Below are 25096 nucleotides of genomic sequence, written 5' to 3'. Positions count from 1 at the left end.
ACATAACAAATGATCACAAAAGCCATTTAAAATGTCTGTTCTATTGGAGGGGAGACTCGGTAAATATTATAGGAAATTCAGTATCTGGAATTGACTATTTGTTTAAGTTGAAATGTGTACATTTAATTCCATGTTCTTTTTCCAAGGGAGGTAGATAAAAAGGGAAATTCCCTTTTCTACACACAACCTCTGAATTTATCACCCTACGCGAAACCTACTCTTTGTCCTTATTTCAACTTTTGGTGATCTGATTCCACCTACCTGTGTTTCATTGTTTCAGTGCCTATTTGGCATTTTTCTCCCTCTTTTCAGAGCACGTATTCCTCAGCCAGTTATTTCAATAATGGACTATAAATCTTTGCACTCCTTGCTCTTCCGACATTCCTTCTTTGCAAATCCCCAAATCCCTGTAAAGCCTACAATTTTCTTTCTCCATCCCCATCCCTGTGGTAGCTACACATTATATGTCACTTTAAATCTTCAACCCATCCTGCAATCTCATTCTCAGAAGATACCTTTGGACCTTAGTTTATTGCGAGTACTAGGCTGGTGTCGCAAAGTCAAATGACTACAGGGGCCAGGGGAGTTTCGTGTGAGAATGAAGTAGTTAGGGAGAGAGGGGGGCCTAGTGGGGACTGACTGTGGCAGACCACACTGCAAATGACATAGAGGGGACAGAGGCTCCTTAACTGTACATCATTTCAGTGATGCAGTATTGGTAGCCCTGAGTTGCCACCAGTTCCTTTTTTTTTCCCTAAGTAACACTATAGAAGATAATATTGTAGACCAGATAAAACACATTTAGTTTGTGACCAGTTTGAACTCTTTGATGTAGGGCAATAGGCATAAGCTTTTCTATACCTTCTCTTATCCACATTTCAAAATATTCATGTCTTAGGCATGCTTAAGGTTGACTGGGGCAAGTGTCTGTGAGTAAAAAAGGAGATTGAGACAGATGAGATTGGGAGAAATTGGAATGCACTATAGGGCTGACTCCTGTGGAGGAGAAAGGGAAGGAACGTTGGATAGGAAAAGTCTTAGACTGCAGTGCAATTCTAAGAAATTTTTAGCAAGGTTGATAGGGAGTTCTTTTTTTTTTTCTTTTTTTTTTGCTGAGGAAGTTGAGCTAACATCTGTTGCCAATCTTCCTCATTTTTTGTATGTGAGCCATCACCACAGCATGGCCACTAACAGACTAGTGGTGTGGGTCTGTGCCTAGGAACTGAATCTGGGCTGCCAAAGTGGAGCATGCTGAACTTAACCACTATGCCACTGGGGCTGGCCCTGATAGGGAGTTCTTGAGCCAATGTTGCCATTTAAAGGAGTTGTATATTTCATAGGAATGGGTCTGCCTCAGTATGCATGTTACACTCAGTTGTTGCCTGGGAACAGTGTTGGAAGTGGGGCCTTGGTATGAATGGTGGATTCAGTCAATGATGGTCTTCATACTCAGAGATTTGAGAAATGCATGTTGATGACTGACAAAGACCATCCTTTGTTCTAAACAGATATGTCTCTACACAGACTTGGGAAGTAACTGCTCCATAGTTCCTGTAGCCCTCTCTTCCTGTGGGGAAATTTAGAAGAGGATGGTTAGTGGGACTGACTACAAGGAAGGTGTTAAGCTTTACTAGGGAAGATTGGACAGCCTCTGCAATCTCTGAGAGTCCAAAAGGATGTTTCAGGAGCCGACACTCTTAGGAAAATCCATCCAAATATCCTCATCCCGTATTTCAGGACTCGAGGTCTTACAAAGCAGGTCTCTGATTTTAGCATAGCAGACCTGCCTTTACTGAGTATTTAAACATCTCTGGGGCTCCGTAGAGCTAACTATTAGATCTTATGTTTGCTGCTCAGCTGTGTCTACTCTTCCACTGCCTTTTTGTAATCTCCCCAAACTGACTGTCACATTTAGTTTTAACTGCTTGTTAATAGCTCTCAGTTTCTCATTATCCCTCTGTAGAGTGTCATTACAAAGTAGCAGTAACCAGCCAACTCTGCTGTCTTTGTAGTCATTGTTTCTTCCATATTTTTCAATTACATGAGTCATTGCCCCTGCAAGGATGTTTTCTCTTTAACAAGATGTTTTCTCAGGTCACTTTTCATGAAATTTTTAGTAATTGAACATCACATGCCAGGAACTGTCCAGGCCCCATGTGTCACTCAGGGCCATGTCTTCTTTGCCTGTTGTGTGGAGATTGAGCTAGAGCCAGAGCCCCATCTTCCCATTTATTTTCTTAGACTACTCCTGACACCGCTTGTGTTAGTTTCAGTCCTCTGAGAAGCAGAGCCAAGACAGGCTTATGTCTTACTGAAGAAACATCTGAGAAAAAACTGAGGAGAGTTGTCAGATTGCAATATAGGTCTGATCTGTATGAAAGATAGAGAGAAGGAAAGAAGGTTAGATAGGAAAAGCCTTAGATTGTGGTTCAGTTTGGTAAAGTTTCAGGAAGGCCGTTGGGGAGCCAAAGTCACCTGCCAACCCAAAGCTGTCCATCAGAGGAGTTCCACATGTTGCAGGAATGGGCCCACCTTAGTATCCTTGCCTCACAGTCATCAGCCGAGAGCAGTCTTGACACAAACATGATAGTAGATTCAGAACTGCTGCTGGGACCATCTGTCAGTTATACGCTCTAAAATTAGAGATCTGACAAGCTCATTTTCAGGACTGAGGGGTTTCCTGGAACATTCGACTTTTAGTGCTAAGACCAGGAGAGAACTGGGCAAACTGGGATTATTGGTCATCCTACCTGTGACAGTATCATTACCACTGTCATCATCATCATTGAATAAAGTCCTAAGTTCTTAGCACTAAAAGCTACCGTTTCGTAACATATAAACTAGCTGTGTTACACAAATCAACACCTTTCAAATCTGATTTCTGACTCTTCTCTATTATTTCCTCTTTTTCCAATGAACCGCATGTTCCCTCATGCTATGTTCTCAGAGCTTCTTCCAAGAACAGTCTCCCAAATGGATGTAATCTTTCCCTTTTGTGGATTCCAGTTACAATTTCTGCATATTTTCTTTAGTATACTCTCTAATTTATGGTTATTCATGTACAATTTCTTTATTTCTTTTCTGAATTCCATTTTCCTAGAGAGCAAGACTCAAGTCCAATTTATATTTATACCTCCATGATGATTGAAAATATCTCTTCAATGTAGCACGTACTCAATTAGAGCTTGTTTTCAATTTTTCTGCCCCATTGAATTGGCACTGAACTTTTCCATCATGTATTATTGTTTATTGTCCTATGAGTTTTCTTCTGTATTATAATTTTCTTAAGGTTAAGCAAATGTATTTCTAGAATTCTGCATACCAAGGACATATCTGTGTGTCAGGGTGAAATTTATTAGATGAAGCCAGATTACCTAATTAAAAATGATTATAGGGGATTCTTTTAAGCAAATATTTCCATATTTTGATTTCTTTTATATTTAAGTATAATTTGCCTATAGTAAAATGCTGATGTTAAGTGTGCCTTTCATTCAGTTTTGATGAATAAATCAAAAGATATAAAATGCTTCTATCACCTTGGCAAATTCTCTCTTGCTCCTACCCAGTTAATGCCTAGGCTCAGAAACAGTCACTGTTCTGACTTTTATCACCATAGGTTAGTTTTGCGTATTCTAGAATTTTATATAAATGGAATCACACAATATGTTTTCTTTTGTGTCTGATTCTTCCACTTCACACAATATTGTTGAGATCTCTCATATCGTTGCATGTGTTAGTAGTGTGTTCCTTTTTATTGTTGAGTAATATCCCGTTGTGGAAATGTATCATAGGCTATTTATCCATTTTTCCATTTATGAATGTCTGTGTATATTTCTAATTTGTGGCTTTTATGAGTAAAGCTTTGGACTTTCTTGTACACAGCTTTTGTGGACTAGTTTTTATTGTGGACTTGCTTTATGATTTAATTATCAAATTTCGTACACTGGGGTAAAATCACAGCAACAAAATAAGACACATATTATAGGATTTATAGGATAACATTCTCCTTCATACGGGTCTTAAATAAAGTCTTCTTCCCGTCATGCATTTGCTAAATTTGAAGTCCAAAGGAAGATGGCAGGTCCACTCAGTCACTCAATAGATTTCCTAAAGCACTGGAGTTTCCTTTCTAGACTCCTATCCAATTATTTACTAGTCTGTCACTGTTTTTCTTTTAATATCTAAGAGGCTTGGAGCTCAAGGTAATATAGCAGAAGAAAAGGATACACATAGACACACACATACATAACATACCTACAGAGAGGGAATTGTTATCCCTCTACTTTGATAATTGAAAACATTTCAAGTTAGCTACTTCGACTAACTTGAAAGGACAAGTCTTTCTCCTCGATCTGCCCTTCTTAAGATGTTCTATCACAAACTTTCTAAAACTATTTCATTTATATTCTCATTGAATCAAAATTTCTTAAGGAGTTTTGTATTTCTTTATCTCTCTGGGATGTATTACATTATATTATATTTTGTAAAATGTTTGAGCCTACCTTATGATTATTATTTTTTTTGTTGTTAAATTACATCTCTCTTCATTTACCTGATAATGCAAGATGATATGGGGGTCTTTTTAATTTTTTCCATCTCATCCTAGTTAATTTTCTAATATAATATTTAAGCTCTCATTAGCACGAGCATAGTCTAATTGAGGTGAAAAATCACCCCTTACCTGAGCTTCTTCAAGACTCTATACTTTTAGTAATCCCGTTTCTGATTCTGAGCTAGACTAAGAATATGACTATTTCTAATATGTACCCTCCAAAGCCTAGCTCACGTAAGTACTTTCTTTGCTTTCAGGTTTTTTTCTTTGTTTGTTTTACTATTTCTCCACTACTAACCTGAAAACTTTGTGGTTAACAGAGCACAGTTCTGTTAAAATTTTACTGAGAGGCCAGCCTGGTGGCACAGCGGTTAAGTGTGCACGTTCCTCTTCAGCGGCCTGGGGTTCGCCAGTTTGGATCCCTGGTGAGGACATTGCACCACTTGGCGAACCATGCTGTGGTAGGCATCCCACATATAAAGTAGAGGAAGATGGGCACAGATGTGAGTTTAGGGCCAGTTTTCCACAGCAAAAAGAGGAGGCTTCGCGGCAGATGTTAGCTCAGGGCTAATCTTCCTCAAAAAAAAGAAAAAAAAATTATTGAAATTGTTGGAGTTTCTTAGTTTCCTTCATGGATAAAATACTGAGAGTGTCATCCAAGAAAATTATGTTAGAGATTAGAGCTTTTAGATATATTTTGTTATCATGAAAGCTTCTGAATCTGATTATGAATTATAATTAAAACAGGACTTCTTTTCAATCTGGTGGGGCACTTTTTAAACTTTTACAGTGGAAACTTTCAAACATGTATGAAAATGTAGAGAGAAGAATATCATGAATCCCTCATGTGCACATCACCCATTTCAATCCATGACCAATTTGTTTCGTCTAATTCAGGCAAATCCAAGACATCATATAATTTTATTATTGAGTTGTTACTAAACAATATGAGACAAATATTATATCTTTTTGTGTATAGCTTGTCAAACATTGTTGTAATTTTAAATATTTAGAATTTCAAAAAATGCTTTGATTCTTGAGCTTAAGCTTCATAAAATCACAGTTTTCTCATTTAACTTACCGTTGATATATAATGAAATTTATTATAAAATGATGCTTACTATAATTACATCCTGCCCCCTGATTTTACTATTTTGCCATAGGAAGGAGCACATAATTTCATAAATAGGACAATCAATGCGTATTTGTTCTTTAACTCATTCAATAATCAGCTAAAATGTTACTGCCTTATTAAATTATTTCTTATCTTCTCAGCAAATTATTTTTTATCTTACCCTTCTTTGCTGTAGATAATACTCTGTTTTTTAACTATTTTATCATTTATTTGATTCTCTTTTTATTATTATTAATTGAATATCAACATTTATTCAGTTGGCATGTATGGAAAACTGGAGATAGACATTGTGAATCCAAGATGAATGAAAATCATTTTCAATCTACTGGAAAGGAAGATACATAAAAAGTGAGCTGTGTAATACTCTGTGCTAAGTACAGCTTTAGAGGTAAGCACAGGTTATTGTGAGAGCAACAAGGAGGATACTGAGCTAGACTGGGATAGTTAAGAAGGCTTCTTGGAGGAGGAATGCGTTAGTCTTAATGTCTGAATAAGAGTTTCCTGCTTAAAAAGATGCAGAAGAAATGACATGAGAAAAGGCACTGAGGCAAGTAATGACATGATAGGTCTGTGTACAGGGAGTAAAGGTGACCACAAACAAGATGGTGCTGCTAGAGTCAAGTCTGAGGCAGCAAGATGTGCTGGACAAGACCAAAGAAGTAGTTATAGGCTGAAACTTTTCCAGGAGAGGAGAAAAGTGTACACCCTTTATAACTGATTAAGATAGTCAAATACAGGGAGGAAAAATATTATAACTGTTTATATTTATTTTTTCTTGTTCCGTTTAAAAATGTATATTTTCATGCATGTTTCATGTATGTGTACGTATATAATGGATTCAAACATATATATTAAGGATGAGTACTCAAATTATTTTACTCATCAAAAAAGTTTGTAGGCCACTATTCTCGATCATAGATGGCCTTGTATGACTTACTAAGGAGTCTGAACTTCATCCTAGGGTCATGAGAAACCTACAAACATGAACACTGGTAAACAAGAAGATCTGATTTGCATTTTAGCTGTTACCCTAACAGTTGTGAGAATGGGTTTGAGGAGAATAAAATTATAGGAAGGGAGATCATTTAGGAGGCTGTTGCAATCATGTAGAAGAGAGATGGTAAAGACCTGAATGAAACTGTAGTGGTATATGCAGATTAAGAAAAAAAGAAGTAGTAGTTAAAACATGCAGAACTTGGCGACTGACTGGATGTAGTGCTAAGATAAATAGATGCACATGGAATCAAGCATAACTCTCAGGTCTTTAGTTTGGGTGATGGGGAGTTTATTCCTCACATCAACTGAGAGAGAGCACAGGTAAAGGAAGAGATTTAGGGCAGCTCTGATGGGTTTATCATCTAACATATTGAATTTGAACTTTTTGATGGCAAGAATGCACACCTTCCTGCTTGACCATTCATTCATTGAGCTTTTGTGTCTCTACAGTCCAAAGTATTGCACCAGCTTCTGAGGAGCTAACTAGGAGGAGAATATGGAGTCTTCCTTTAATGTACTCCTAATGTAGGCTGAGAAACAACTTCATCTTATCATAAAATGTTAGGTAATGTATGTGGCTACCAAATACTTATAAGAGGGTGACTAATTATCTGGGAAGATTAAAGCTGGCTTCCTGGTTATTTTTGTATCCTCTATAATACACACAGCTCTCAATAAAAAATATTGATTTACATTTTTTCTATTTTAAGCAGTAATTTATTCACAAAAAAGAATTGCATTTTTTTCTGAAAACCCAAGCAGAGCATGAGTTTTATTATCATGTGAGCTATGAGTCAACAGTAGTAAAGTCAAACTAGAAAATAATCATATCATAAGAATCTTATATATCTATCTGTCACCTATGAATCAGGTGATATGCATAGACAATTAAGATGGCCATTGAGGAGAGAGATTTTATTGATTCTTTAACAGTGTTAATAATAACTTTTTCTTACCCTGAAAATTTTTAAATTTTTTTGGCCGGGCCTTAAGTACAATAAACACTGACAATTTCAAGTAATTTGTAGAGCAAATTTTCATGTAACTTTTAATAGTAAACTTAACTTTGCCTTTCTGAAAATGAGATGCCACTGTGCATCCAAATCAATGTTAACTTTTAATATGAAAAATTCTTAGACAGTGACTTTGGAAATATCCAGCAATGTTTGATTGTTTATTTTCAAGAGATTTTCTATCTCTTTTGTTATTTCCTTGGATGAGATTAATTAAAATTAGATTTCTCTCCTTTTGCAAAGGAAATATTTAAATATTTTAAGATTTAATGTTTTAAATTTAATGTTTAAATTTAAACATTTAATGTTTTAAATGTATAAAGATGATAGTATGTTAAACTAAAACCACGTTAAAACTTCGAAAGTATGTAAAGTTACCAAATTTATTAGTCAGTATACTTTTCATTTTGTTAATTCATATGCTTTGTGTTTTTTAATTTAAATAGTTCATACTTTATTATATTTACTATGTACTAGGCATTAAGTGCTTTAACAGATTGATTTGTTTAATCGTCACAGCAACTCTATTATGTCCAATTTACATATTGGGAGACCGAACAGAAAGATAAAGTAATTTGTCCATGTCATAGAAACACGAAGTAGAGGAGTTGAGATTTTCAACTCAGGAAATCAGAACATAGTATCCAAGTGTTTAGTTACTATGCTACATGCCTCTTTTCAGTAAACTTAAGTAAGGTATTTTTTTCACCAAGGGTGATGATGAAAAAAAAGAAATCCAAACATATTTGCTGGGAAAGCCTCTGTTTTTAAGGTGTATACTCCATCTTTGTCTGATTTACTAATTCGAGGCATAGCATAGAAACCAACCATTTGAGGAACAAGATTTCTGCCTTTTCTCTCTTCAAAAATAAAAGTGAAATGGAATGGCAAAGTTTTTTGAAATGGGTTGATGGTTTCTTGAAGAAATGTCTGAGTAGGTGTCCCCTGAAGACAAATCTATTCAACATGCTGTCTCGATTTAACGACTTAGTTCTAGGAGTCTGAACAGAATAAATTAAAACGATTTCTCCTTGGAGCTGCTGTCCGTCCTTTTCTAATCTGAAGAAGATGAGAGTGTGACAGCACATTTTAGTCTCATATGCTCCCCGAAAGTCAACATTAGGCACACAAGGACTGTGAGAACTAACTTAATGCAAATGAAAAACAGCACAGTGCAATTGCTTTGAAGAGAAAAAACAGTGAATGCTTAAGAAAATGTGAAAGATTCTTTTCTTTAATCTGAGAGGAAACAGTTCAAAACCTGAAAGTGGAATTACTTTTATAATAAGTACACTTAATGCAAATTCCATTCAGGACACAAAAGCAAGATAGGCATATATTTCTTATTTGATAGAGGAGTAATTTAAAAGAGAATGTACATTATTTAAAGTTTCATAACATTGTACCTTAAGGGGATTAAGATATCTAAAACCTTTAAAGTCTGCAGATTTTATTTTGTTTACTCACAAGGATGGAGTTCTTAGTAATTTGTTGCTGTAAGAAAATTGCCCATTTGTGTTTATATTGATTTGCCTTTCTCAGGATGAAAGAAGCAAATATAATTCATTAGCACTTTATTATTGAATCCCTTTTAATATGGAATATTGAGAACTTATTAGCCTGCAAAGTGTTTGAAGAAATGCTTTTAAAGTTGGAAAAGAATAGAAAGTACAACTTAATTCACATCTGTACCCAGACGTCTGATGGATTCAGAACTGGTTGTCATCATTCTTCCTGAATGGTCCTGTTGTCCCTCCCTCTTATTATGAAGATGGTCACATTTATGAAATTGGTTCCTTATCTCAACTAGATTTCTGTGAACTATATTGTGCATCTCTCCTAATCCAAATGCTACCCAGTCTTCAAGGATCAGTGAAAGCCTCACTTCTTCTGTGAGGTCTTTCCTGATGACCTTGACTGACATTGCTTCCTTCTCAGTTTCTATAATTCTCATAGTCTGCTCCAGAGATTTCAGCTGGTGCATCATGGCACTGAATGTGCCCCAAATGGGGCATGATTGGAATGTAACAGCTGTACCAGTGGTACTAAACCTTTCTTTCTTACTATACAACCTACTGGCTAAAAAAAAAGAGATTTTGCTTAAAATACTTGTTTGTTTAGTTCATCAATAAATTATTTACTTATAAAGAATATGTCATTGCTATATTAAATATTATGATTTAATGCATTATAAAATATATACCTAAATAGGGATTTTTCTTTTTGAGGAAGATTAGCCCTGAGCTAACATCTGCCACCAATCCACCTCTTTTTTGCTGAGGAAGACTGGCCCTGAGCTAACATCCATGCCCATCTTCCTCTACTTTACATGTGAGATGCCTGCCACAGCATAGCTTGCCAAGCAGTGTGTAGGTCCGTATCCAGGATCCGAACTGGTGAACCCCAGGCCACCTAAGCGGAATGTGTGAACTTAACCACTGAGCCACTGGGCTTACCCCCTAAATAGAACTTTTAAAAGAACAAGGAACAAAAAAGTGAAAAACACAACTTTAACATTTTCTTGCATTGTCTTGGATTTTCTTGGTTTTCCTAGCCATTGACAACAGTATGTACACTGCCTTTGATGTCGCTTGTCTATAACATATAATTTTATATGTTAAAAAAATATATATATATCTCATCTTGTTCTAAAAATTATTTTATGTAGCTTCCAAAAATGCAGGAGTTGCAATGAAATGAACAATTAAAGTGTGAAGAAATGAGTGCTAAGAGAAAAATTAGGCAAGAAAAAATAACATGAAACTAGATAGAATGCATGTTGTAAAATTCTGTCTTTTTGCTAGAAGTGGGCAGCAAATTTAATTTTTGTATTTCCAATAACCAGTGCAAAGAGAGGAATACAATCAGTTTCAAGGCTCACAATGTCTACATAATTTGAAAGAAAAAATCAAATGAAAAATACATACCCGTGGCATAGGACACATAAATAGTTCAATAAAAGCCGGCTTATTGGGAGTGGCAAAGGATCAAAGCAGAGTAATCTCTCTATGAACTGCCTTGAGATTTAGCTTGATTCAGGCATAGGTTGAAGAGCAGTGATTTCTAACAGATCTGGGGCCAGTGGCATATCAGAATCCACTGAGCAAATTTTAAAAAACTACATTTTTTTTTCAAGTTAAAAGCCTCCCCCAACTAGAGTCAAAAAGAAAACCCAGCTCTGACATTCTGGAGACTATGTCAGGCTCTTCTCTCCTTGGAAATCCCTTTGGTTGTGAGCCACCACTAGCAATGAGGTTGTAATGTGGCTGAGGACTGGGTGTGGGGAGGAGGGAGTAGCATTTTATAGTAGAGATCTCCTAGACAAGATCTTGTACCCTGTTATATAATAAGAGTTTTTTTTCTTATCTGTACCTTTGATGGATTAACGAGTAATTCTCAGCCTGCAGACTACCCCAGACTAAACAATTTAAAATCTCTGAGGTGTAGCTGTATGTTCGATATATTTTTTGAAATTTCCCCAGGCAATTCTTATGGGCAGCCATTTGAGAACTACTGGATTTGAGCTATGTAGAGGCAGATCTGTTGCTGAGGTTGGGGGCAGTGGTTAGAGAGGGTTTCTTTTTAGAGAGTGGGTAATCAGAAAGGGGAGGGAATGATAAGTTGAGAGGAGAGGAGAGGAGACAAGCTGAGGATAAGGTGTGAGACTGGGGCACAAAATAAAGCTGCCACTGAAAAAGAACCTGTGGTGGGTGTGGCTAGAGCACTTTTTGGAATAAGGATTTCTAATTTTCAGTTTGAAGTGTTTAGGCTATTATAAGAAATCTCCTTATCTCATGCTTTCATAAATTCTGTGGCACTGTTTGTAGTTCATGTTTATATGAATAGTTGTGCTTGTGAATGTGGGTGGGAGAATAAGAAGTGGATTAACGAAAAGGACTGAGTCTGGTATCTGGGTTGAAACGACGCAGAACAGAAACAAAATATTGCGTTGAGACACATGATGATTGGAAAAAGTAGGAGTGATGTGAGAAAGTCTCTTTCCAAAAATTAGAGAAGGTGATTTTTGAAAAAGCAAAAGATAAGTTTGGATTAGAGGTAACTATTAATATCTGTTAAAGTTTTAGGATGGAAATCAGTTTGGAAACCATTATCTTGACTAAACTAGGGGAATTAATGAAGTCCATGGCCTTAAGGCAGCCTTTGTAAATGTAGAAACAATTGTATTTCTGGCCTGGCTGGTAGGGTCACTGCTGACAAATGATGATAACAACCATGGAGAATGCTTATATTTCTGACCTTAAAGGAGAAAGATATCTGCAACTAGTTCATCTGAAAGTGGTAGTAAATTGAGGCCAGGAGAGAGAAAATAACTGTGAAAGTCTCATGGTAAATGGTAGAGCAATGGTAGGATCCAGCCCCAGACTCCTTGCACTCTGGTCTGCTATCTTCCTAGTGTGCTGGTGAGTATTTCACTAGGAGAGAGAAGCATAGTAATCTTATACATTGTATTTTATCTGGTTTCTTTTTCACATGTGTATGGTGTTTTCTGAAATAGCATGTAAATCTAGGCCAGGAAACGACTTTGAATTTTCTAGGACCCAGCAGCCCAAGATAACACGGACTCTAGTGTGTTCACAACAAGTGATCAATAAATGTTTGTTAATTAATCTCAGGAAAATAGACATCTAAGGGTGAAAGGACTTTAAGAGACTTGTATTTCTTATTTCCTATTTTCAGACAGAACCATGCATAATCGAGCTTCTGTAGATGGCTAGCTCTTCAGCTCAACTCAAAAAGTTTAACTTTTCTCAGTGTCAAAAAGCCACTCCCTTGCTTCATGGATAACTATCATTATGATAATATGTGGCTTTCTTTTGATTCTGACTGTAGTTACAATGCACAGTAGCTGACCCTATCTCTCTATATGGTAATCCCTGAAAATAGTTACCGTTTGTCCTATTTGTCTAATTATGCCTGTGGGGAACTAATTATAATTGTTATAATCTTAAATTACAAATTCTATTTTCCAATCTTTAATTATATTATACATTACCAGTTATCATATGTCTTAAGATAGTGTAATTCAACTCCAGAATTGAACTCCATGATTACAGGGACTGTCTGTCATGTTCCCTACCACACTCCTATGCCTATAATAATGCTTAGCACATACTAAGAATTGTATAAGTATCCATTGATGGGGTTAATTAAAGTTAAAAAATATCATATTTTGGAATAAGTATCAGAAGAGTTATGATAGTCTTTTCTTCCCTTTTTATCTTTATACGTATTTCCATTTTTTATCTTTACAGTTTGTTGTAAAATTTTATCATCTTTCAGCCTGATTATATCCCTAATTAAAATATTCTTGACTTAATTTATGTTTATTTTGCAGATATTTCCAGATATCAGAAAACATATTCTTATATCTTAGTGAAATTATTCCATTTAAAGTGTGTAGGTGTGCAATATATATACAAAAAAAATGATAAGGAAAGGGATTTGGATATGAATGAGTGGTTTAATTCTCCATCCTCTTGATCCTCCTTAATGCATCAAGACATGATTAATTTGCTCGCTAATATCCCAAATATACCTAATAGAAAGAACACAAGCAACTCTCAGTTCCTCAGTGCTGTGGTCTAGTGGACTTGACCATTGAGAGATAGCCTCAGCATTACAAATTAATCTATTATTCACAAAGTGAATATTTATGAAGTATCTACTGCACCTGTGTCTTCATTGGTAAAAATTGGGTCAATTGCAGTCCTCTACCTATGAAGTATCTCAGTCTGTTTTTAAGAAGAAATGCACAAATGCAATTTCAGCTCAGTGTAATACTAAAGGCATGTGCAAGATCTAATGGTATATGTGAGAAAGAACCCTTCCTGATTATATGGAACTTTAAATTTTTGCATTGCTGGCAAAGCTATTAGAGAGTGACACAAAAATAAGACCACACAGAAATTTAGGGTCCTTTCTTCTAGGACTTGTGAAGATTGTTGTGAACGTTGCGTTTGAACTCCTGCAAAAATCTCTGTCTGTGCTACTTATATGCCACTCATGCTACACTATTGTGAATTGTTAGTCAGTTTTTCATGTTCATACCTCCTGTTCCTTGATGAGCTTATAAAGTTTCTCATGGTGAGAGCTGTTTCTTCCTTGTATCCTCTCCCAACCAGTCTTTGTTCAGCACAGCACATTCATTCACTGACACACCAAACATTTACTCTGAGCTTACTTTGTGCCAGGCACTATTCTAGTGTCAGGGATAAAGCAGTGAAAAAAATAAAAAGTCCCAGCCCTCCAAGAGATTGTATTCCTGTGAGAAAAGGCAGACACTAATGAAAAAAAACAATAAATATATAACGTGTTTGACAGTAATAAGTGCTATGGGGAAAAATAGGGTTGGTAAAGAGGATAGAGCCTGGTAAGGAAATAATTTTTATAGAGTAGTCAGGGAAATTTTCAGTAAGAAGTGGGATATTTGAGCTAAGACACAGCTGTGCAGATTTCTGGGAAAAGAACCTTCCAGACAGAAAGGAAAAGTAACACAAAGAACCTTAGACTGAATGATATTTGGTTTATTTTAGGAAGAAGAAGATCTGTGTTACTAGAAATTGATGAATGAGGGGAAGAGTGGAAGGTTATCAGGTGAGAGAGGGTTGAAGGATGTGAGTAGATATGAAGGTCATAGGAAGGAACTTTAATTTTACTTTGGATGAGATGGGAAATGATGAGAGAGTTTGAGTGGAGGGCAGAGAAAGGAACTTCTTTATTTTTTTAAAAGGGTAACAGTGGTCCCTAAGTGGAGAAAAGACTCATGAGGAAAGGGGAGTACTGAGGCAAAAGTGGGAGCTGGCCATTAAGTTAGGAGGTTATTGCAATACTTCAGGCAAGAGTTGCTAGTGACTTGGATTACATGATAAGTAGTAGAGAGTGTGAGAGGTGGTTGACTGATGGATATGATTTGAAAGAAGAATTAGAAAAGCCAAAAATACTTGGTAATAGATTGACTATGAGAACATTTGGTGATGGATTAGATGCAAAGTGTGAGAAAAAGTGATCAAGGACAATATGAGCTTTTTAGCCCTAGCAACTAAAGATGGAAGTGTCATCATTCATACCACCAAGGCCTGGGAAGTTATGTGGAAGACCGCAAGAGAAATGTGTTTCAGGTAGAAATCTAGAATTTGTCTTTTGTGTATCAAGATTGCCTTTTCTACATAGAAGTGGAGATAAAGTAGGCAGTTGGATCTATGGGTCTAACGTTTGCGGAAGAGAATTAGAGTCTGCATATGATGCTTAATATTTACGCAAAAATCATGTTCATTTTGTTGATTGATTCACTCTTTGAATAATGAAAATATGTTAACTGATATTTTACAAAATTGGAAAAGTCAAACAAGCCCGTGTTTTCCAGATATATATTTGAAAATATTATCTCTGCTCTGCTTCAAACAGTTGTGTATTTGACAACCATTATTGAGAACAGGGATTATTTGGAATCTTTTCCCAAATAGGTAAAATAGTGCAGACTACATTTCATTTGAAATGGAATCCCAAAACTTACTGATAAATGGATTTATTATACTAATTGCTTTTTCTTTGTTTTCATCATCTGTCACTGTGCCAGAGGGAAATTATATTGGTCTTAAAGGATTTGTTCTTCAAATGGCCATATAGGTCACAACACAAAAGCTTACTCTCTTAGTGGTAAATTTATTATTTAATGATTTGTCCCCAGTGTCTTTCTGGTGGCTATATTTAAAATCATTGGTCTATAATTGCTACCCTTTATGCATATGCATGCACATACAATATATTTCATTTATAGTCTTTAGACACATTTTTCATTCAAATATTCAACAAGCACTGTTATTTAAAGACTCTATGATAGCATAGAGCCATTTTTCAAATATTCTTAAACCCATTTGTACAATGAGAGTTTGAAAAATAATGTAAGGGGTTTGTAGTTGACATTTGGGAAACTAGCACTTCAAAAGGAATAACTGGATAATAAGGCACTTTTAAGGCTTTATACATTTTGAATGACCTTATGCTTAAAACCCCCTTGATATAATTGAAATGCCCTTATGTTTTTTCTCTGTTCTCTGCTTTGAGACTCTGTTGAGTTGATTGTCTCTAGTAGCATTCTTTTATCTTTAGAAGGGTGAGACACACGTATAGGTGTGAAAAGAAAAATAACACAGTTTGATATTAAGATTGCAAATTCATGGGTGACAAGTATTTATTAAGGTAAAATGAGTAGGAAAAAATGAAGAAAAAATAATAAAGAATATGATGTTATTTCCATATATGTTTCAAAAATATTTTTAAAAAACTGGTTCAATTCTTTCATGTTGTTTTAATATCTCTCTAACTATTTATATTAGTAAATTATCCTGAAGAATACTTATACTCTAGTACACCCAGGATGATAACCCAAAAAATACTGATGCGATGTGATCCTAATACATATATTGATACCTTTTATAGTGTGTGGTGTATTTTTTTTCTCTGTCTTATCTGTAGAAAATGATACCATCTACTGGACAGACATGGGCCTCAATAAAATTAGCCGAGCTAAAAGAGATCAGACTTGGAAAGAAGATATCATTACCAATGGCTTGGGAAGAGTGGAAGGGATAGCTATTGACTGGATTGCTGGTATAATCCATGGCTTTTTCTGTTTTCATTTCATGCCTATTTTGTTAGGGGCAAAATCTGCTTCATAAAAATTCTATTTCTGACTCATAACGATTTTTTTTCTACTTGTAGCCACAAGGGTAAATAGTCTCTTTTGCTTTTGGCTTCACTCTTTCTAATGCTCAAAAGCCTTCGGGAAAGTATTTTTAGGTAGAAGTAGATTATGTAGTGCTAATTTTGCCCAAATCTCTTGAGAACTCCATGAGGCAGGTAAACAAGTGTTAGAAGTTCTCTTTTGCCTGAAGCCAGTAGAAAGTTAAAATAGATCCCTTCTTCAGGTGAGAGAAGTTTCAACTTATTTTTAAGATATAAATATATCTCTATATGGTTTAAACTACAGATGTATGAGATTAGAAAGTATTTGTATATTAGTTTATTTACAGCTTTCTGCTAAGGAAATGTAGACATTAAAAAACAATATAGAGTGTAAGTAAATGATTTCTTGATAGCTATGTGATTAATTAGTTATGTGATAGCTATGTGATTAATTAGTTATTAGCCATAACTAATAATTTTTTTCCTCACAACTATATTATAAACACATCTGTATTTCTCCTAGGTAACATATATTGGACAGATCATGGTTTCAACTTAATTGAAGTTGCAAGACTCAATGGCTCTTTCCGTTATGTAATTATTTCCCAAGGCCTGGATCAACCAAGATCTATAGCTGTGCACCCAGAGAAAGGGTAATTTTAAGATTTACGTATATCTTTTGAATATTAAGTAAATTTTCTTAAGTTCCATTAAAAAAATCCAGACATCCATATTAATATTTACTTTTAGTTGTAGTGTTTGAAACAAAACTCAGAAATATCTTACTTAAGCAGAAGAAAAACTTTATTTTCACTCTGCTCATGTATATTTTTGTACATATTTGATGGGGTCATATTTATTATGCAGTTTTTTAATATACATGTAAATCTGAATGAGTACACAACATGTTTCTAGATTCTCTGTTTACAGTTCCGCCCTAGAACTGTTTACAAAATAGATGCTCAATTACTTGCTGAATGAATGAATAACCATTTAATAGCCGACCTCATTTGTCAATATTTCTAAAGCTTCAATTTCCATTTATATGTCTATGATTGCCAGATCAGCATGTTCAGGCCAAGCTTTTTTTTTTCTTGAATTCCTTTTGTCTACCTGTCTTAACATTTCCATTTTCCATTTGGATGTTTCATGAGCACCCAAACTATGTATATCTAAAATTGAAATGAATTTGATCTGCCACCAAGTTCTGCCGATTTTTTTCTTCTAAATCTTCTAAATTTCTTCTAACTCTTCTATCAATCTACCACTCTCCATCTTTGCTGTCTCCACCCTATTTAAATCTGTTCTTACCTTACATATATACCACTGCAGTAACTTCCCAATAGATCTCCTAATCTCGCCAAAGGCTAGAGCGACTCTTTTCTTTTAATATAAATCTTACTTAAAACCTTTCAAGGGATTACCATTAACTTTTGTGTAAAGTCCAGAATTTCTGTTTTGAGTCTTCTTAATCAGGCTGTATGTAAATTTTCAGTCTCAGACTCCTGCTTCTGGCTCTTCGCTATCTCAATCAATTTCTGTTGGACTTCTTAGTTTTTCAGATATTTTCAAATATTTTCTATTCTCTTCCACTCTCAGACTTTGAACAGCCTCTTTCCTTTATCTGCAATATTCTCCTTCACACTTTTACCTTGCTGAATTTTATTTATCTTTCCCTGGCTTTGCAAATAGATTAGATCGTTCTGTTTTATGACACCAAAGCACCCAGTACTTTCATTTTTATAAATTCTGTGCACCAATATTTGCTTATTTATTTATATTTATTTGTTTAGTAGCTCTATTTTTTTACTGGACTGGATAACATCTCTATTCTTCACTCTAACTCTGTGAAGAGAAGAGCCATGTGTGTTTGATTTATTTCTCTATCTCCAGGGCTTAGTACAGTGGCTGGAAAAGAATAATTGCTGACTGATAACTGTTTTCCTCTGAAACAATAATATAGGAATAGTCCTATTGTAAAACCTTATATTACTCCCCATTATTGTGTTTCTTGCATTGCTAATATGACTTGACTTTAGAGGTTTTTTTTTAAAGAGTAGATATTTTTATGTTAATAGAACTCCTATGCCTTTTGGAGTAGAAGAAATGTGACTGCATGGTGGTCACTCAAAGGTGTATTAGATAAGCAAGTGTAAGAAACACTGAATTAGAATGAAGTCAGTCTATGTGAAACATCAAATGAACTCATGAAAATCTACAACTTTTCCTATCATATGTTGCATGTTCTTTTCCTAATGTCATCACTTGTTCACTTTCTTGACAAAGGCTGTAAAATCAAGCCATAATATTAATACAGTGAAAAATAAAACAAAGAAAGTTAATATAGGAGAGAGAAATAATGCCAACAAATTTGTCACACTTCAGGCTAAAACTAAGGTTACAATATAAAAAGTGAAAAAGCTGCATTGGTTAGGAATGCTCTTGGATGCAAATTATATAATCTTTTTTTTTTTTTTTTTTAAAGATTGGCACCTGAGCTAACAACTGTGGCCAATCTTTTTTTTATTTCCTCCCCAAATCCCCCCAGTACATAGTTGTATATTTTAGTTGTGGGTCCTTCTAGTTCTGGCATGTGGGACGCCACCTCAACACGGCCTAATGAGCAGTGCCGTGTCCGCACCCAGGATCCGAACCCTGGGCCTGTGAAGCAGAGCATGCGAACGCAACCACTCAGCCACGGGGCTGGCCCTGCAAATTGTATAATTTAACTAGAGTGTGTTAAGTCTATGGGAGCTTCACTTTCTAAGATTTTCAACTACCTTCTTTATGACCTTATATTTTTGTCTTACACTTGATGTTATGGCCCCATTGTTACACATGCTTGATATCTCATCAGGGAGCATGTTGACTTAAGGAAGGAGAAGAGTGATAGGACAAAACATCTTTTCCTTGCTGGGCTATATTGTTTTATTTGAGCAGGGAATTGTCTTAGTGTTAATCCCTTTGTTTTTCCTTAGCCTGAAGGGGATTACATGCCCATTCTTAGGTCATTTAATAGCCAAAGGGCAGAGATAATATTGACATATTTAGACAAGTTATGTTTCATCACCTGGGCTGGGGTAAGGTCCTAGACCAAATAGTATACACTGGATATCTGAACAAACTTAGTTTCTATTGCTAGGCAAGATCTTGAGGGGATAGATTTCAAGGAGACAATATGAGGAAGAATGAAACCAACTCTCTTTCTTGATTTTTCTGTTTTGGAGATCATTCCAACTCATTCTCCTTTCTTATTTCTTTTTTCTTTGACCTCTTAATGTTGAAGTTCCCCCGAACTTAGTCTTTGGTGTTATTCTCTTCTTCATTTGGTCATCTCATCCAATCTAAATGTTAAAGTCTCTAAAATGTATATACCCGGATCAGACCTCACTCCTGAACTCTAGACTTTTATGTTCAACTGCTTATTCCATATTTTCATTTAGAGATCTGTAGCAGATTTTATTTTCCAAGTTGATTACAACAATATCTGCCATCTTACATGCTCGTCTTACAATGTGACATTCACTCTTTCAAAAAAGAAAGGTGGAAGGCCTTTTCCGTACACTTGAATTTGAATGAGGCTGTGACTATTATGGAAGTGAAACTATTTAACTTCTGAGGCTATATCATAAAAGATAAAATGTCTACCTGGTTCTCTTGGGATGCTCTTAAAAGCCAGCCACTCTGCTGTGAGGAAGACAAGCAGCCCCACGAAGAGGCTGCATGTAAGTGTTCCAGCCAACAACTCTAGCTAAGGTTTCAGCTGACAGCCAGTTACCAGTTGCTAGACGTGTTGAGTGAGTGAACCTTCAAATAACTGAGTCCTCAGCCATTATGTCACCTCAGCCTTGGTGTCATGGCAGTTGATGTGAAGAAGAGATGAGTTGTTCCTGCTGAGCTCTGAAAAAATTGCAATTCATAAGAAAATAAATTATTCTTGTTTTAAGCCTCTAAATTTGGAGTGGTTTGTTAAGCAGCAATAGATAACTGGAATAAGATCCATCAGAAATCTTAACCTTAATAGGTCCAAAACTCAACTGAATCTTTCTTTGCAATTATGACTTCTCCATTGGTAGCTGTCAATTCTATTATTTCAGCTGCTTAGGCCAAAACACTTGGTATCACCTTTGGTAGCTCTCTCACATACCCTATATCCAGTATACCAGGAATTCTATTACCTTTGGCTTCAAAATACATTCATACACTACCTACTTCTCAGAATTTTCATTGCTACCTGCCTAGCCTGAGCTGTTATAAATTTTGCCAACATTTCTGGGTTGTGGGTTACCATCTTCTACCCTTGTACTCCTATAGTCTGTTCTTCTTGAAGTTGCTAAGGATTCTTCTGGAATGTAAATGGCTGTCACTTCTTTGCTCAGAATTCACCAGTGGGTCCTCTTTCAGTCTGTTTAAAAGCTCACAACAAACCTACAGTGGCATTATTTTCTTCATTTATCAGATAAAGAAACTGAGTTACAATTTTAAATATATTACTCTGTCATCAATTTGATATGTGGGAGAGTTAGGTTTTTCTAAAATCCAAAGATTATGATATGTATGTGTGTACGTATGTGTGTGTTACATGTTACGTATATAGTGTTAAGCATTATAGAAATTAATAACCAAAAATGTCAAGCATATAAGAAAACAATTTTAACAGTTTCAGGAAAAAATTATTATGAAAATTTAGAGGTTAAAACTATAAGTGAAAGAAAGAGTGAACAGCAATGAGAAAATGCTGGAAAATAATTAGGAAAGGAGGCTTATAAAAAAATTTTGAATTGGGTCTGACTTCCCTCTGTGCAATTTCTTGTCTACCATTGTGTGACCAGGGATGCATGCCTCTTCATATTAAGACCGGGAAGGGAGGGTGTAATTTTGTTTAATTGTAATAATAAAACACATTGAATGTGTCCACATCACACCCTTAAACTTGAAAATGAAAGTGTCCTCTTCCAGTATTTTAAAAATCTCTTTTTAAATTATAATTTATATTCAAACAATGAGTCATTATAGCCTCTATAGAGAAAATCTGATCAAGTGATGGACTGTGAATAATTATTTTAATGGTAAGAACAAATATAATTAAAATGTTATGAAGTTGCACAGATACATAGGAAATGGGTTTGTTTCTGATAAAGAATTTCTTCTCTTCATATTTGTAATAAGTCCAACACTTCATTTGTATTGTAGAGAACCTCTTGTGCCTGGCCTATTATAGATTCATGCAGTTCAACTTAAGGATCCTCTTGCTGCTACTTGTTGCTCTGTGGTTTTGCTTTTCATTTCTTATTGAAACCTGTTATACACCCTCAAGTTGTTATTCCAGACCTTCCTTTCCTTAAATGTCTTTTATATCTCCACAGCCATCTTAGGGTATAACTGTACCTAATATTCTCTAGGATGATTGAGAACATCAGGTAAAGAAACCCACATATACTCCACTTTTTGTCAGTTTATCCAATGAACATTTATTGAATGCTATGCACTGTGAACCACATCATGTCAAGACATCTCCCTCTCCTCATCAGCCTTCACTTCAGTATATCTTGACAAAATAGGACTGCTTACTATGTGAAAGACACTTGTGGCCACTGTGAAGTATGATGATATAAATAAGATGTTGCTTCTGTTCACAATGAGTTTTGTTTAAACTGGAAATTTAAGCAAATTCAAAATTTCAGTTGAAAGAGTAGTCTCATAAAGTAAGACTCATTTTTCAGACATTAAAAAGACTAGATTGATATAACTCAAGCTTAAAGCTCATATTGAAATCTCGCTTTAAAGTAATAATTTGAATAAGACCATTATAAAATTACATTGAGTTTTAAGAAAAAAGAGAGAGCATATAATTAGAGTAGGTAGTGAAAGTGAGGGTAGTAGCAGCAATAGTGGTGATTAGTAGAGGCTTTATGGAGGAGACTTGAAGGAGAAAGTTTTCTGAGATGGAGTGGGAATATGTTATGTGAAGAAGAAACAGAGTAATCAAAGATGGAGAGTGGCGAAGCAAAGGCCTTCGGCAAAAATATAAATACGTGAGGTCCATGAGGGGAAGAGTAAGTGCTGTAGCTGGAAGATAACTTGGGGTCATAAAATAGGCAATAGGGTTCCTCACATTTTAAATAAATTACCATGCTGCTACCTTCTCTAGTTTACCAAGTGAAATCTAAACTGGTCCTGGAGCCTCTCCTAAGCTTCCCCCTGGCCTTGGACAACCCACATAAGCAGATCAGAAGTGTGATGAGAGTTTATTGAAGATGTAGCATTCTTTAAATTAGGGGTTTCTTAGCAATGGTTATTTATCATCCCAGGCAGAGTGTTATGGAGGGGGTGGGGTCCCTTCTCTGCCCTCAAGCCAAATAATGGAGACAGCTAGAGGCAAATGTGTAAGGGGAAGACTAAAATAAATAGAAAAGAGCAGTACATAAAAATATTGTGTCACTTTCTCACTGCAAGTCCTCAGGCCAGGAGGAGTCAGGTCAAAGTTGAAGAAACGGAAGAGAATTTTAAAATAGAAAGGAGATTTAAGTTTGGATTTAGAGAGATCTATTCTTTTATGCCTGGAAATTAATCTTAACAGTATGATTGTGTTCTTTGAACTAAAATTGTCTTGGAAGTCATGAATTTTTTCTGAGATAGCAAATTCTGGAGAAGAGATATTCAACAGAGCATAAATGGAATCATGAGTTGGATAAATATAGTCATTTGCTACTTATTCCAACAGAGTTTAGACTCTGGAAAAAACCATGGTAGTCAATGAAATTACTCAAGAAAAAGTACTGAAAAAATAAGTATAAGGACAAGAATGAAGAATGTTTATAGTTAAGAGATGAAATAATTAAGAGGGAAAAAAAGAAATCAACAATAAGACAAAAGAAAGAGAGAGAGAAAAAAACAGCCATTTCAAGTCCTCAAAAAATTACTGTATCATAGAAGGAAAGAGAGTTTTAGGAAGAAGACTCTTCCAGCAATAGATTAGGAGAGATAAAAGCAGAGAGCAGAACATACAGTAGATGATCAGGATGATATTGTTAATTGTTATCAATTTAAGGAGAAGCCAAATATAACGAATTAATAAGTGAAAAATAACTAGAAAGTAGAACCAGCATACTTAGACTACAGTGACAAAAATGTGGGCAATAAACAGAAAGAGAAACATATATAAGGTATGTTGAGAAGATAATAGGGTATACAGGAAGTTTTTCTTAGTATGGGAATCTGGGGGTAGCACACATATTTCTAGGCATAAAGGAGGAAACTGGCAGAAAGGAAAAGGGTAAAAAATGCATGTAAAATGGAGACAAATTCCAGGGAGTGGAGGATGAATCTTGCCAAGGAAGAAGCAATAGAATGGAGAGGAAGAACAAGGGACAGAAAGCAGATAGACAAGATTTGTGTTTTACATCCCAGAAATGGAACCGTGAGTGAGAATTCAATTCAGGATGTGAGAGAAGGATAGGAAAGAGGAAGAGACCAAGCAAAGGTTCAACTGTGAGCAAAGTACAGGCCTTGGACTGATTGCTTAGGGAACTCTGGAGTGTAAACCTCACTTCAAAGCAAGAGAGCTTGGCTTTCAGACTCTCACCCAATCATTCATTGGATAAAAGTCATACACTCCAGCAAGACATACACTCCCAAGATTTCTAGCTCTCAGTACTGCTTGCGAAGGAAGTGATTTTGTCCTCTGAAGAAAGCTGCCTATGTGAGCTATTAGAGGCAAAGGATGTAGAGCCTGGGCACTGGAGTACCCAGAAATAGTAAACAGGATCTGAGGGTGTCTAAGTGGAGCACCAACAATGTCCACTACAGTTTGGAACCCCAGCTTGAATATTTCTTACCTTTGAGATCTTTTGAAATGTCTTGATCTGAAATGTCTATATCCTTTTGGGTTATTGGGAGGATCAAATGAGATAAATTTAAATGAGAGGATTAAATTAGGGGAAGCTCTCTTCCCCTTCTATTTTTAGAGATGAAGTGAAAGAAGAAACAGAATATGGCAATAGAATGTGGCAATGGTGAAACTAAAGAAACTCATAGGTGATAGTCAACATGAGTAGGGTTAGCAGCTTTGAATGAATAGATAAGTTTTGCTGAAACTATTATGGTGAATAGAATAAGAATAAAATACAATATGAATAAAAAGATTTCAAGCAACATGAGTGCAGCTCGGATGGATTTCTAGAATCTAATTAGGATGTTTATATGACCTTGAGTATAATGCTTGGCAACATTAGCAGTAGCAAAAAAAGTGGGAAAATGAGCCGAAAAGGAAGGAGGAGGTGATAGATTCAAAGTTGGCAATTGTAATGGAGTCACCATGAGTTTCCAGTCAGGAGGTGAGATCTAGAAGGTAATAATGGAATGGAGGGAAACCAAGAGCAGGAGACCAAGGTAAGAGTACAGACTTAAGGTTCAGCAGACATGAATGACCAAGACAACTCTATAAATTAAGAGAAGATGGCTTCAGATTGGTCAAATAGAAAATAAAACATTTTCACATTATAAGTAAGGTTAGTTTGTGGCCTTGCTTATGTAAGACAGAGGCAAAAGAGAGGTGTAGGTCCCAGGAACAGATAAAGATGAGAAACTGTGAGCTGGAATGTTCAAGGGTCATCAACATGAGTCATACAGTCCGTAAATATATCAGCAATGAAGGGAGAAAATGTCAGCGAGTAGTAAAGCAATTAAATAAAT

At 35.6% G+C, this 25096-nt stretch overlaps 1 protein-coding gene across 4 annotated transcripts in view; it reads left to right on the top strand.

Annotated features, from left to right (window-relative positions):
* LRP1B (LDL receptor related protein 1B) overlaps nt 1–25096 on the top strand; it is a 1824802-nt gene that overhangs the window by 1345149 nt on the left and 454557 nt on the right. For all 4 annotated transcript variants that reach the window (XM_070581263.1, XM_070581262.1, XM_070581261.1 and 1 more), the window contains 2 exons: nt 16193–16327; nt 16926–17055. In XM_070581263.1, the coding sequence (XP_070437364.1) occupies nt 16193–16327; nt 16926–17055 (265 nt within the window). The remainder of the gene's footprint in view (nt 1–16192; nt 16328–16925; nt 17056–25096) is intronic.

Source organism: Equus przewalskii, chromosome 17, assembly GCF_037783145.1.
Source record: "Equus przewalskii isolate Varuska chromosome 17, EquPr2, whole genome shotgun sequence".
NCBI lineage: Eukaryota > Metazoa > Chordata > Mammalia > Perissodactyla > Equidae > Equus > Equus przewalskii.
The sequence above is the reverse complement of the archived record's forward strand: the minus strand, read 5'-3'. Positions and strand labels throughout refer to the sequence as shown.